This window comes from Coturnix japonica, chromosome 6 (genome assembly GCF_001577835.2).
Source record: "Coturnix japonica isolate 7356 chromosome 6, Coturnix japonica 2.1, whole genome shotgun sequence".
NCBI classification, from domain to species: Eukaryota; Metazoa; Chordata; class Aves; order Galliformes; family Phasianidae; genus Coturnix; species Coturnix japonica.
The window spans coordinates 11,371,864-11,387,675 of record NC_029521.1 but is presented as its reverse complement, the minus strand read 5'-3'; the positions used below and the strand labels follow the sequence as shown (position 1 = coordinate 11,387,675).

General features: G+C 33.0%; 1 protein-coding gene across 50 annotated transcripts in view; it reads right to left on the bottom strand.

Annotated features, from left to right (window-relative positions):
• The window catches only part of KCNMA1 (potassium calcium-activated channel subfamily M alpha 1), a 412,923-nt gene that overhangs the window by 86,832 nt on the left and 310,279 nt on the right, over window positions 1-15,812 (bottom strand). For 17 of the 50 annotated variants that reach the window (XM_015866689.2, XM_015866705.2, XM_015866711.2 and 14 more), the window contains 2 exons: window positions 14,189-14,275; window positions 12,318-12,394 (listed from right to left, as the gene is read on the bottom strand). In XM_015866689.2, coding sequence (XP_015722175.1) covers window positions 12,318-12,394; window positions 14,189-14,275 — 164 coding nt within the window. Of the gene's footprint in view, window positions 1-2,522; window positions 2,697-8,947; window positions 8,957-12,317; window positions 12,395-14,188; window positions 14,276-15,812 lie in introns of all 50 variants that reach the window. The other 33 variants (XM_015866684.2, XM_015866674.2, XM_015866673.2 and 30 more) reach the window with 3 other exon arrangements.

The following is a 15,812-nucleotide window of genomic DNA, read 5'->3' as shown; positions in this document are numbered from 1 at the left end:
AAAAAAAATAGAAAAGAAAAAAAGAGAGAGAGAAATACATTAAGTGATTGTAGAAGCAAACCAACTCAACTGGGGCACCACGACCAAAGCAAGCCCTGTAATAGTATAATGACCTTTAATGAGTGTCTGGGGAAACAATACAGTCCTAGCATAAAAGACAAAGGGCAAAACCCATCATGGCTCCACTGACACTAATTTAAAATGATTTTCAGAACAACTAAAGAATGTAAGAGAGGTAATCTGATCCACCAATCTGACCTCACTTTGATTCTGGGGCCATGCTGCTGCCATTTCTAATTGTCAAACACTCTACATTTCACATCTGCTCATATTTAATGAAAAGCTGACTCTCACCACCATTCTTTCAGTTAACTAGTCAAGATGGGCATCATACAACCCCAGTGTACTGCAAAGAAAACACAGTGATTTCTGTTGAAGCCGTGCCAGTGAAATTTTGCATGTGCATATATACTTTTTAATTGGAAAAGAAAGGCTTCTGCTGGTTTATAAAGAGCATGAATTGGTATTGATTTTTGTACTTATTATTACCAGTCAAGGGTGACTAGTCTCAAAAGAGGAAGAGTGAATTCTCTTCTGATTTGATGGAGTGATAAGGGGGGGAAAAGGCCCATGAAAGATAGGATGGTAAAAATCCTCAAAGTTGCCAATACCATTTATCCTTCAAAATATTACATAGATTTAGCATGTTTCCCAACAGCACGGTTTTGGTGGCAATAATAACATGCAGTAGAGGTTTTTGGCCTTGGTAGCAACGCAATCAAAAATGTTTACTTTTAATGCCTTAAGTGAATTCAAAAGTAATGTTAAACCAAAAAATTATGTTTGTTTGTTGTTTTGTTTTTAATTTGTTTTGTTTTTCCACGTTGCAGGACAGTACTAATGGCAGAAATTTCACTTATCTGTAGGGGACTTACTCATTTATCCCCATCAGGTGGCTGTTAACACTCATGCTGGGACCCAACCACTTAATCTCTGCACTACTCTGTATTAATGCAAACAACATCAGACACTGTTACAGAGGCTGTTAGGTCGTAGAAGTAACACTGCCTGCAGTAACTCTCAATCCAGGTAAGTTTCACAGTCACTGTTCTTAATAAACAAGTATGATTTAAAGTATTTTACTCTAATACAGGTCACTCTAAAGGATAAAAACTCCTATAACTTGGAATAATAATTACAAGTGGCTCTTGCCTTTGAGAACTGCAACCAAGTAGGTAAAAATGACATTCACAGTGCTTGTACACATAAACAAATTTCATAAACAAATATTTCTGCCAAAATCCCTATGAAATTCTATTAGAATTCATTTAATTGACACAGTCTTCAGACATAAAAATGATAACAAAATTCATAGTATTGGTATATACACCACAGCTGTGTCTGGATAACTGTACAAATCTCAAAGTAGAATGACAGCAATGTCATTCTCCACATGGACTACACACTGCAACAAAATGAAGGCATTAAATGCAACCAGGTGCATAATCTACTTACTACATAATGTTATTAATAGCAGAATGTGTTTTTATTTGTAATGTCTTGTAATGTAAAGTGGACATGATTTCTCATCCAAACTCCTAGAATTTCTTCATAACTTGCCAGTTTTACTTTACATTTGGTTAGAGAGGACAACATACCCATCCCAAGACATAGTTCTGCCAGTAATAGATGTCTGAAGAGGACTGGAGAGTGAGAAAAACCACTGTTTTAAAATTTTTTTCAATAGTTGACATCACACAGATAAAGGAAGCTCATGAATCCCTATGGCTTACCCGAATAATTAATGGCTACACAGGGTTCTAATTTCTCTAACTTTAGTATTTCAAAAGACCTTTTGCAGCATATTCCAGAATGGTACTGTCCTGCAGGACAGATTTTGCTGCTAATTTCAGACAGTTTGCATTACAAAATTTCCATCAGGTGCCATTTTATTAAGGTATCTGCAGTGTCAGTATTAGAAGGAAGGTCCTGCCTTCTAATCACAAGGGGCTAAAAACTTAATTAAAGCTAATGGTAGTAGTCTAAACTAGAATGTCAGCTACTACACAGCTAAACAGTTAAGCTGTATCCTGTACATTTATTCACTGCCTACTGTATACTGCTATGCTGATTGTACTACTGCATTTGCCCACTTAGAGCCAGTCACAGATTTAGACACAGACCTGTTCCTCCAATAATGCACATATTGGTTAATAATTAAAATTTATATTGTACGAATTAAATTAAAAAGTTGTCACCAAACCACTACAAAGGTCCTGCAAGCTATTGCAAGAGCATGCTTCATAAAGAGCACAAAAAGCAAAATAACAAATTACATTTTTTATACTAAAAATAAATAGAAACAGCAATACAAATACAGAGCTGCATTAAAATTTGGTTTTGAATTTTTAAAAAAGCACCAGCCCAGTAAGACTCACAGAACTACAATGTACGACACAAGACGGGGATGATACCACAGACACCACAGACATGGAACAGCATGTGTTGGTGTTAAAACTTACAGGCACGTAAACTGGTGGAGCAATCATTAACAGAGACAGAAGAAAGTGGGAAGGCTCTCTCAAGGGTGTCCATGTTACTATGTACACTGCCTGACATGCAAGAGCAGTCACGCTCAGAGCGTCCGCAATCAAAACAACATGCCAGTTTCATTCTCTTGTAGATGGACATCTTGGCTATAACCATGTGTTGGATGGGAGGAGAGGAAGAGCAGCAGGTTAATGGCAAGGTTATATATATAACAAGGCAGCTGGAAGGTAATTTAAGGGATTTAATACAGGCCTTAGTTTATGTTAACAGTCTTGACCCAGGGGAAAAAAAAATGCAATGAGATTATTGATAACACTTTGGCTGTACATTAAAAGTAGGGCAAAAGATAATTTGTTCTTTATTTCTCTTCAGTCTCATAGGGTGACCGCAGACAGAGGGAAGAATTACTGATAACAGACAAGTGTTTGGATCAAAAAAAGAGCATAGTAAAAGCAGAAAATCCTAAGAATATATTCTTCCCTTGGCACAATTAATACTGCTAGGCTAAAATGAAACGAATATATAAAGTTGATGATTCATCAGATATTTTTGGCCAACTCTGCTTCAATTAGAAGTAGAAAACTTATATATATGCATGTATATATATATATATATATGTATGAATATGCATGTATACACACATAAAAACACACATACACACATTCTTACATACACACACATATACATGTATACACATACATACATATATATACACATATATATTTATCCTCAAACATATGCTAATAATTGATTTGCATTAAACTGTGCCAGGGAACTCCTTCATGGCAATAAATTACACATAATTGTAGAGTTACAAGATGTGCATAAAATTTTCTGAAAATTTGACTTCATTTACAATGCATCTTCAGGAACTGAAATTAACTCTTGACAGAATACCAAAATTTGCTGATATAAGTGACAATATATGCTTGACATTAAAATCAGTTCACAAATAAGGCATCACCAAAAGCACACAGAGCATTGGTACACTGAAACATGCTGAACCAATCCAATCATCGGCACGTTCTCTGTTCCAATAGTTACTGAGTTAGTGTAACTCAATAACATTGAAAGGTAGACTGAGAACCAAATAACTGAACATAGATTTAGGCACTGATTCCAAATGGATTTCCAGGTTGGAATAAAAGAATTACATACATCCTCTGGTCACAGAAAGGATATTGTCCTCATTATGTATTTCTAGAAATATACAGCATTCTGTTTTATAAAAATGCTGTCATGTAGTTATCTTCATACAAATGCATATGTTACCTCAGCCTCAAGTAAATTTAAGTCTGAAGAACTGCAAAGGACACTTAAATTGCTTCACATGTTGCATTGAACCAACACTTTTGGTAATGGTTTAGATTGAACTGACTCAAATTATGCTAAAAATAAATAAATTAAAAAAGATTTAAAAAGACCAAAACAAAACCAAAACCAAAAAAAAAAACCAACAAAACAAAACAAAAAAACAAAACAAAACAAAAAAAAACCCCAAGAAAAACAGAGCACCAACAGGCAAAAACAAAACCTTACAAGCAAATGTAGTAAAAAGGTAATGTTTCTCTGGCCTGTAACTTCAGTTGAAGATTGTATAATGGTAGCAATATTAGATTTTTACTAGTTTCTTCTTCTTTTTTTTTTTTTTCTTTTTTCTTTTTCCCAGTTTTTTAATGCTACAGTCACCAGGGAAGAGGGATTGTAATTGTTCAAATGGGTCAAGTCCTGTTCTAAGGCCTTGATGACTTGCCATACAGTATATTTTTCAAGCAAGGGTAACATTATGATTGTGGAAAACAGGCATTGAGGGAGATGAATGAGTGATCTCTTCAGCAGCGACTCCATTCCTCTAAAACTTTGCTCACATGACTACTGCCATGTTCTTTCAGCATCCTAGTAGAGTTATCTTAGCGCTGTTCAAAAAGTCATCATGCATCATCAGGCTTGTTCATTGCATGGTACATCATTTCTCAGAGCTTGGCTTTTAGTAAGAAGGTTTCCACTGCAGCTTTTGATGCATTCGCATTCAAACTACACAGAAAATTCAAAACAGCATTTGTTTCCCATAGTTTCCCTCTCTCTAACTTTTCCCAACATATTCTTTAAAACTGAAAAGTTGGGCATAGAAGAAATGTTACCAGAAATATAGAAGTGTTTTCATTATGCCTATTTTATTACTTTTATTTTAAGGAAACAAAAGAAAAGTAAAGATCATTTATGAGAGACACTAATAGTAGGTGAGGGAAAAGGAATGTCCATTTTGTTTTAATTACAGCTGTTTTGAAAGACATTTTCTAATCAAATGCTGTAAGCAAAACACACTGACCAGATATTCTCAGCTGCTATGCTATTGGTTAGTAACAGTCCCTGGTTTTCATTTACTTGAATCCAAAAGTTATCAACTGTCAATAATAGAAAAGGTCATATTTATAGAAAGTAAAAAAAACAACCATCTTTAACAGCAAATGAGGTTGGGAAGGAAAACTTTTAGTACCATTTTCATCAGACTAAAACCAATGAAGTTGGAAATTTAAGCCCATCTGATCAATTGGGGAAGGAATCCATGGCACTTCTCAAAAGTAATACCCTTACAGGGACTGTTTTTAACAATTATTATCAGTTGTTCTGGAGATCATGCATCATTTTAATATTTCACATCATTAACATGCAGGAAACAGGCGTGGACCTGGAAATATAAGTAGCATATATGACTTGCCATAAGGCTTTCAACCAGTACATAAGCAACTGCATATCAGAGCAATACATTTTGTAAAGAAAACATGCTGTTACTCTTCATTCACTTTAAACAGTCATTATTACATTCACACAAAATACAATATTTACTTTCTTTTAAATAAAACAAAACATGGGTTATTATTAGGGATGAATAGTGACAAGATCAAAGACAAGACAGAAATGATTTCAAATGGTTCAAGCCACACACATATCATTCCTAATAAACTTCCATAAAAATTAATGAAAAATGAGTACCATCAAAGAGACAGGGGGACCTTAAGAACAGCCTCCGGGTGTTAAATTCATTTGACACCTGTAGCACCTGCATAAGAATCATCTCATTTCTATTCATAGAAATGTTATGGAGATTGAATAGAACTGTTATGTGCAACTAGTAAAAATGTAAGTTGGGACATAAAGGAAATTACTTCCCTATTTCCAATTGAACAATAAATGGATAAAAAGAAAGAACTGATCCTTCTACTTAGTACTGATCATAGTTCCCCAGCATATGTGAAAATATCAGGGGAAGTAACTATGGACACAGAAATTAGACTACTTAAATGACTTACTGCCAAAACAAGGCTCATATGAATCAGAGTAATTTTCTGAGTTAAGATTCTGAGTTAAGAGCAAAACAATAGCAAAAATTCGTAGTTATTTACAAAAATAAAGAAATATTTGAAAAACTTTTTGTTGCTTTTTTTTTCTTGAAAGCTAATGTCCTTTCATTCCAATAAAGAAGAAATATGGCTTACATGTCTACACTTCTCGAAATATCTTGTTTTCAATCTCAAAAAGTCAGAAGAGCCTAGTCAACTTTTCTAGATTGTCTGGGTCTGATGTGTAACTTAAGAGTTCACAAATAGTAGTAGGAAACATTTCCAGTTGCAAAAATAAGCAAAGGAAGCTGCAGATTGTTGTCCTAGGATATCAAGAAACAGCTCCTTTGTTAAAAATAATAATAAAAATAAATAAAAATAAAGCAGAACAAAGTATCACCAAAATTTCACTTTTATCTTTGCTGGCTTTTCTTTGTTTGTTTGTTTTGGTACTGACTGTACAGGCTATCCAATTCAAATATTCCACCCATCACTACAGCAATTTTCCTCGCGACCTCAATATTACAAAAAGTAAATATACGAGGACATCTAGTGGTTGTCTATGAAACAACAGCTGGTTAAGAAGAATCAACTGGAGTTTTCTTGACCAGCAAATGGTTGAAAAACAGTTTCACTACACTTAAGAATTGAAATGTAAACACTGTCATTTCAATTCTGCAAGTTCTCATTATCCACACTAAGAGTAAAAACAGCAGCAGCATTAAAGGAAGACCGGACTGATTTGACAACTTTTAAGGATGCTGGTTAGCATAAGAGACAAATCTTTAAAGGATTTCCCTTAGCACTTTTTCTCTTCTGAAAAATACAGCAGCATTTCTTAAATTATTTTTCACAATTTATTTTCTCTTAACACAACAGGCCAAGCTATCTCTTTGTTATTTAATTTTTACAGAAAAACTTCATCACCACCAACTCAGCTTTTTCATTATCTTGCAATTCTTGCATGTTTGGGTTTTTGTTGTTGTTGTTGTTGGTTTGGTTTTTTTGGTTGGTTGGTTGGTTTGGGGTTTTTTTTGTTTGTTTATACTTTTTGGGTTTTTTTGCATTCAAAAGCAATTGGTCAGTTGCTTGCAATAATGTGTCAGTGTTCTTTCTCAAAACTGTAGAAACAGTGGACATTCTGCCATACTTTGTAGCTAGAAGAAGTAATGTCATATTTATAGACCAACTCATTTTAAATATTCAAATATCCTTGTGAACTTGTCTTCATTATGTTAAAGTCTCTCAGACAGCATACTCTCAGAGTGAGATGCATTCCTGAGCAGACAGAAGCATTGGCTTAAAAAAATAAATAAATAAAAAATAATAAAAATAACCATTTCTGCAATTGCTTCTTTTATTTATATAATTATTTATTTATTTTTAGGGGGAAAAAAGAAAAAAAGAAAAAGAAAAAAAAGCTCTTTTATTTGTTTATTGCTATTTCTACCAGTTTACGTGGTCCAGAAAGAGCTCAGTACAGAAATGTATTTAAAGTTAATTCATTGCAATAAGTAGATACAAATATCCAAATTACTTCCAGTGTTTTGCCTTTACATCTATGGAATCATTGTTTCATTCATTTAAATAAATTAGTTTCTTTCTGGTTTGTAAATTCCTATTCTACTGTCCTGCCTTGACAATCTGCTTTTTTTGTGTGTTTTCCCCAGCTTTCTGCTGTGACATTCTACTGGCAGACAGTAACTCTTTCAAGAAATTTCTGTTCTGTGTATGAATAATTTCTACTATAGTGGGGGCAGGGGAAGATCTCATTTCTTTACTGTACTAATAACATCAAAACTATAAAAAAGAGAACAAAGTAATGCTAACCATCACATAGGCCACCGTAATTACAAGATGGCTGACACTATATCATGCAACTCCAAGAGTATCAAATTCTTCAAGATTCTTTGCAAGATCCTATGTTGTGTACAGCTGAGAGGTGAAAAAATATCACAGTCTGGATTCAGATCTGAAGTGTTATCAGAAAATAAATTCATAATGCCTGGTGAAATGGTGAAAATTCTCATAGCCTCACTTATTTAGATTAGATGCAGTTGTATGTTGTAGCTACCGGCCTCAATCTGATGCAGTAGTTAATGCTTTATTGCACCTATGAAATACTTGATCCCTACTGTTTGAAAGAACAAACCCTATAATCCTAACAATGCCATATAACCAGTATATTGTTCATAGTGCTTGTCTTAATTCCTTCCATATCCAAAATGCTGTGCTTATTTAAATTATTATGACTATGTAAACTAAAAGTGGCGAGTGAGAGCCTCCATGGATTCTGAGCACTTTGAAGTGGTCAAATTTCAACTCATGTGAAATCGTCTATAAACTTCATATTCTATATATAATAATAATAATGTAAAATTTTACAGCTTAGGTCATGAAAAGAAAGTGTCGCTCTACCCATGTAATTATTTTCGTAACAAGCAAAACTGTTATAGGTGGGAAAAATGATCACTGTAGTTTGTTTGCTACTGATGAAAGCTGCAACATAATATATTCAAAGTAAAACACATTCAATTCATTGTCTGACTTCCTCCCCAAAATATCTTTATCTTTGATGGTGGGGAGAAATGAGTTAAATAAGGACAGTAGAAGTCTGCTGCTCTGTCCCTTGTGTTAGCTATGCAATACAAACCAAGAACAAAAAAAACGCAGATCTGACAATGAATTTGGCTTAATGAGGCAAACAATGCTATAGCGCTAATTACCCCAGCCTAATCGATAGCTCTGAAAACTTATGAGATATCTCTAGCATCATTTCTCAGAAATGTCACTGCCACGACCTTTCAAATAGGGATAAAAGACAAAGTTGTGGGGAAAAAGGAGCAAAAAAGTGGAAGAGGGGGAAACTGCTGTATTTTCTTCAACGTCACCCTAATCTCCGTGGGTGGAAATGATGAGAAACTTGTGGGTATGACGCCACTGCTACATGCAACATAAATAAAGAAAATAACCAAAATACTGAACAAAAATACTCTCTGCTAGAGAAAGACAGGTTGGACCGCACTCCGGGCTACAGGGAACCCATTTTTACTCACAATAGATCACTATCAGTGTGCAGTTAAAATATAGTAGGGGCCGTGTTCCAAGGCAGCAAGAGGAAAAATAAATCAAAAGTTTGTCAATTATCATAGATTACAAGAAATTCTTTCAAACACATCAATGTACATATGATATGTCCTTTCTGGGGTTCAACCCCCATCGTTCACAGCAAGCACTGTCACTGGAAAAAATATATACAGAATTAGACCACACTTGTTGTACAGAATGAAAGAAGCAGGAGGAGTAGATCATCCAGTTCAGAGATTTCATGCCATCCTGGCTGCATTTTATATAAATTTATACATGTATTTGGCCCCTTGCTGAAAAATCTACAGTTAAATGCCATAGGAATGAGATTTAAAAGCATTCAAAAAATACGTTAACAATCTCTGAATAAAATTTCCACGCAAACGTTTATGACATCAGCATTCATATGTTATTCAGGGAGTGGGATAGGTAAGGAGAAAGAAGGGTGGCAGAAACTGCAAAAGGAAAGCAAGGTTACATTAATTATCTGTGACCTCATGGAAATGTACTGAACTCCTTGGAGTTATTAATATTAGTCCTAACAGGTTTGGACAAATAGCTAAGTAGGTCAAACTCATGTTTAGACCCCAACAATATAAAAAGCTAATATTCAGATAGTATCTGATACGCAACCTCAGATGCGTTACTGAAAATGTGGTCTTCCAGTATCACAGGAAGAAGCATTAATTAAAGCTACAATAAGTAAGATTTCAATTTAAAGAAAATAATCTTTCACATTCAATTCACCAGAAAGTGTCAGTATTTACTAGCAGCCCCCTTCATTTCATCTTACATGTTTTCCACATTCAGCTGTCTCTAACTGCTATGTTGCACACTAATTAAAATATATATTCTTATATAGGACCAGATATTTCTGTGTGATTATTTTTGTTTTCTTTAAAAATCAAGTTGTTAGCTTAACTGTTGATGGATCAGTTGACAGTTTCCTAATTCAACAGAGAAAGTATTTCTTAGTGCATGTTTTGTTACGGTTAGCCTGCAGTTTAAGACCAAAAAGTTTGTGTAATTTACAGATAGATAATGCAATTAAGATTTTCAAAAGTGGTAAGTGATTTGAAAGCTAAAACTAAGGTGTTTAATGTGAATAATCGTCTTTACCTTAACACTTACCTTCTAAAACTATATACCCAGTCCCACAAAAGGGATCTTGAGAATGCCACTGGAATTAGTGATCCAAAATTACTAAATACTGTTGAATTTTTTTAATTTCTTTTTTAACTTTTTTTCTGATTGACAGAACTTTAAAAACAAAGAAACTGCGCTATTCCTAATAGTTGTGAACACTGTGTTAAGCGGAAGCTGTCTCCTTCCTTAGCCTCACTAAATCCATCATTTTGTTTCTACATCTGGACAATATCTCTATCTATTGGACTGACTGCCCCTTTTGGGACATTCCACAGTACTATATATAGAAGTTGTCACTTTCCATGGCCCTGTTGTTGGTAATGCATCCATTGTGATGGCAGGGTCAAAGGATGCCACTTTTCCTCCCTGGCTTCCTAGTACTAACGCTATGTTACTGTTCATGTTTTTCTCCCGTATACCACGAATTTCCAATGTCTACCTTCTTGCAACATGAAGATCTCCCATTAAACACCAAACTTTCAGATTTTTATCTTTGAAACAGCACATGTGTGAAAAGCATACACAATGTGAAGGAGTAGAGAAGAACATACAATTAAATAGGTTTGGGGTTTTGGTTGTTGTTTTTTGTTTAGTTTTGTTTCTTGGTTTGTTTTGTGCTTTTGTTTTTTGTTTTAAGAATTGGGCAAAAGGTAACATATTTCTTCTTAAGTGCTGTGTAAATTGGGGAAAAAACAGAGATTGGCTTTGTAAGTTTTGTTTTGTTGTTTCTTTTTAATGCACCCTGAGGCATCTGAAACTTGCTTTTTACCAGAACTTGCTCAGAAGTCCCATTGGCTTTGGCAGCAGTTCAGAGGTCACAATCTCACATGGATAAACTGTTCTTAAACAATATGTTAGGCAATTTCTTTTTTCTGATATGTTAAGCAATACATACATTCCTTCCACATCAGGCATGCTTTCCATGTGCTTTACTCTCCTTGAAGCTACTGGAAGGAAATTTCTACTTTCTGTCAAGGCATCAGCTGTTTTCTCTCAATTACTCTACTTTTGTTCACATTTCTGTGGTTTGGTTTTGTAATTTTTGGTTATTTGGGTGTTTTGTTTTTTTTTTGGTTTGGTTTTTTAGATGACATGGCATATGCTTTTCTTTTTAAAAGACATAGAATTCATCAATTTCAGGTGCACCTTAAGGTTAGATAAGGCTTTTTTTCATCTTCCGAAACAGTGAAATGATGATGCTATGAATAAGCTCACTGAATGAATATATACGGCAGGCTTTTTTTGTTGTTTTTTTTCACTCTTAAAAGTACTAGTAAGATAAATTCAATCAAACTCTTCTGGGATGTTTCAATTTACCTAGTCAGTGTTTTTGTAAAGAAAAAGCCTCTCCAGAAGATGGAATTGAATGCACATAAATGCATCCATTGAGAGAAGGACATCTAAATCATTTTGATTTTAAAAATATTTATGGATCAAACACAACTGTGCCTAGAATGTAGTTGTGATAGTTCCTGCAAAATAACTTCACAAAGTATATAAAAATGAAATAATAATTCTATATATTTATAAAAATAGAGATGCAAAGTCTGATCTCAATTTCCAAACTTAATTAGTTCTTTACACACAATTTTCCAAAGAATTTAAACAGCAGACCTAACAATGCAACTAAACCAAACACTAGCATTTCAGCTATGGAATCTATTGAAAGAATATGTTTAAGGCACCAATCTTGAATTTAATTTTATTTTTTTTCCAGACAATCCCTTTCTCCAGGAACTGATGATTTATTTCAATAATAGCTTAGTTCAATAGTTACATGATGGAATATTATTCCCCAACATCTTCTTGTACAAAGTTGTATTCAGTAAGGAAAACAAAAGCTCTTTACAGAAAACTACTGAATACCAGCCTGATATGAATGAGAGCAGAATTTCACTGTTAGCTCATTTTTAACTCAGGAACTTCCACAGCTATATCTAGCTAGATGAACTGTTTAAGTTTTGTAAGCTTCGGAACCTAATAGATTTTTAATGAAGAAACATGTGTAAGTAGTATGAAATTTAATAACTACAAAATGCAAATTGAACTTATGTTCAATTATGTTCAACTTATGCTGTGAATTTATTTTTTAACTTTTCTGCACTACTGTGTGAAACGTAACTGAGTGTACAGTTATTCTCAAGACTTAACAGTTAATGGGAAGGAGAAGGGAGTGATAGAAATATTACTTACGCCGTTTGCAGCCACACTTTTTTATCCTTTTGGGATCTGTGATGTCATCATGGCAGGCCTTGCAGTAAAAAAATGCTCTGAAGAGACAGAATGGAAAAACTGACACATTTCTTAATCCATACAAATGAAATTAGTCCCACATTTTTTTTATTGCGGTATGAAATTAATGAAACATGCCAGTGCTAATTTCCTTTAATCTTTGAAACCGTTTAGAAATTTAAAGTAAGAAATATTTGCTTCAAGACCATGAAATTCAAAAATAAGACTCCAAATTAGTGTTTCTTTTAATATACTTGAAAAAGAATTGGGGGAAGGGATGATAATTATGACAGAGTTTATCTTTGCAGTTGTCTTTCATCTTAGAAGAATTGAGCATCCAGTGAGTTTCACCAAGAATGTGTGTATATATACATATATATGATAAGAACAGAGAATTCATTAAATATGTATATAATTGTATATGCATAATTTTATAATTTTACATACATATACGATATATATATATATATATATAAAATTATAATATATATTTTATACCAGACATACCAGATATTTTATGTTAAAAACACCATCTAGCACCCTGGGCCAGTTTTTCAGCCCAGTCAAAAGCTGGACATCATCTTAGATAAAATGAAATTGTAAACTGATCAATGTGCAGATGTACAATTTATCCCCCTCCAACTAACGCCTCCCCCCCCCCCCCCCCCCCATTCCCCCCAAAAAAGACAACACCTACAAAAAATTAGCGAGTTTCTATAGAAATATATAAATGAAAGAGCAGATACAGTCTTAATTCAGGTTAATTTTTGTCTTTCATATTTAGTGTTAGAGCACAATCAGACTGATTTTGAACAGATAAGAAATCAACCCTTCTAAGAAAAGCATGTAATTAATACACTGAACCATCTAAGTTACCATGTGATATTCTTGTTTAGTAACATCTACAATTGTATCAGAATGCTCACCAATAGCTGAAATTTTCAAATTCTCAGTAATTGCATTATTTTGATGTTTTGACATTCCTTATGTAATCGTAACAAACATTCATTACTTAAAACTACTTTTCTCATAAGTTTAGGACTAAGTAAATGTCATCATTCAAATATTTTAATTATTTATTTTAATTCAAGGGACAATAAGGAATTATTTATTTTAAACACTACTTTCTCATATTGCTATTTTATTCCCATTTTATATCCTAACAAACTAGAATAAATATGCTTGGCACTAAATACAAAAACCATAAAAATCTTGTAAATCTAATGCAACTACAGTACATCTAACTACTGTGAACAGTGAAGTTGTCCATAATGATTGGAATGTATTTCAAACAGTTTTATTTGTATTTATTATTATGAGAACATAGACAATATAGACTCAGTAAAAGAAAATCTTAAGATCATAAATATTAATCTGCTATTGCAATTAGCAAATAAATACAGTAGTTTCATCAAATCAAGTATTTAATAGATTGCATGTTAACAAGAACTACTTTAAACTTGAAACTTGGACAAAACTGTCAATCCAGTTCTATCACAGAGTAATTTCACTAAGACTAATTAATTTATAGAAAATAAATAGATCAATATATTTTACATTTTCTAATAAAATTGTGAAAAATAACCTATTATTTTCTTCACATACTTGTAAAACTATTTTATTTCCTAGACATTTGAACCTATCGTTAAGAAAATTATATGAATGATCTGAATGAAAGGTAATTTCATTAATTTGTCAGCTCAATTTTCCATGAATACTGTTCAGCAGATTAGAGTGAAAATCAGTTCACATATTTACACATAAAGGAAAACTAGGCAAATAAAAAACTAAATACAGCACATTTAAATTTCAAGCTAGAAATATATAATTACCTTTTTACTTCTTTGGCATCACTTGCAATGAAGAATCCTAAGGTACCTTCTTGAATCTTGACATGGTTTCCAGGATTGATTAATATACTGCACAATGAAACAAAAAAAATCAAACAAACAAACAAAAAAATTAATTACTTTTAACACAATGTTCACAACTAGCTTTATTTTATTCTACTATAGGGGACCCACTAGTTATGAAAGGCTGCCAAGAAATTTTAAGCCATTTTTCCTTGAAATTTCCAATCAAATAACAGTTTTCACATGCCATCATTTTTTACAAAAATTGTACTTTGAGACATTCACATGCCTTCTCCCAAAATCACTTTAAGTGTTTACATATGTATTTTTATGTTTTTGCATTAAGTATGGATTATACAAAATAACAAAGCCTCTCAGAAACATGGTGTGAAGCTGAGTTTTTAGATCTCTTGCTCTGTCACACAAAGTGGTGAACAATTCAAGATATGGTGAAAAGAACCAACAACCACCGCTCACTAACAATACAAAAAGCCACTCATGAAGGTAAACCCTTTAATGCAAATTTTTGCCAATTTCTAGTGATACGGAATGTTAATGGGACCCCTATCTGGACATACAATGTTATTGTTTAAAATAATAAATACACACATACACTCAAGGGGAATGGTACAAGACAACCAGTCACGATAGCTGAAAAAACATAAAATGAATTTTAAAAAATTTTAAACACTGCTATGTAGGCATGGAAGAACAAAAATAACCCAACCACATTGACAAAATAGCCTCACTAAGTATGATGAAAGAAATTATGAACTGCTTTCAAGAAGTGAGAATTCTATATCTCTTTATGAATTACTTTTAATTTCATGAAGATTTAACTCTAGTTATTAAGGTAATTTGCAAAGTATAAAGCTATATATCCATACACAGAGAGAGACATATTTTCTAATTACTTTTACTATTGTGTAATGTAACTAAACTTTTAACTTAATGAAATTTAAAGCAGCTTGTCAAAAGTTCTCTTTTTGTATTTTTTTTAAACTTGGTCTTTGAAAATCAGTCTACAAACAGCATGCACATACAATCTAAATTAAATAATGACTACCAGTAACTTAAATACTGGCATAAAAATACATACACAAAATTAGATAAATCACATATTCAAACACATACACATTACTAAAATGTAAAGGCCAAATATCTCTGAGGTCGCTGTTAGAAAGAAAAATGGGTCTCAGTTCTCATATTAAGGATGGTATTTATCACTTATATATTAGTGATAAGTTAGTGTGACAAATAGTGTACTTGAAAGCTTTATATAAGCACATGGCTACATGTGAGTATCCATGTAAAAATGCCCTGTGAAAAGAATAATCAGGCTGCAAAATAAAGCACTTAAGAATTAAAAGGTTGCTCATGTGTATAATTTAGTGTATACTAAATTATAAATTACTATATAATTTAGTTCATAATTTAGTGTATACTGTGCAGTCATCTTGATACAATTCTTAACTTAATATCCACAAGCTACTTTTTTTTTTTTTTTTTTTGCATAGTCTGAGACTGTATTCAAGAATGTGTTACTGGCATTATTCTAGGAATGGATTTGAGTCGTTTATTCCTCTTTAAACTCAGCATCATT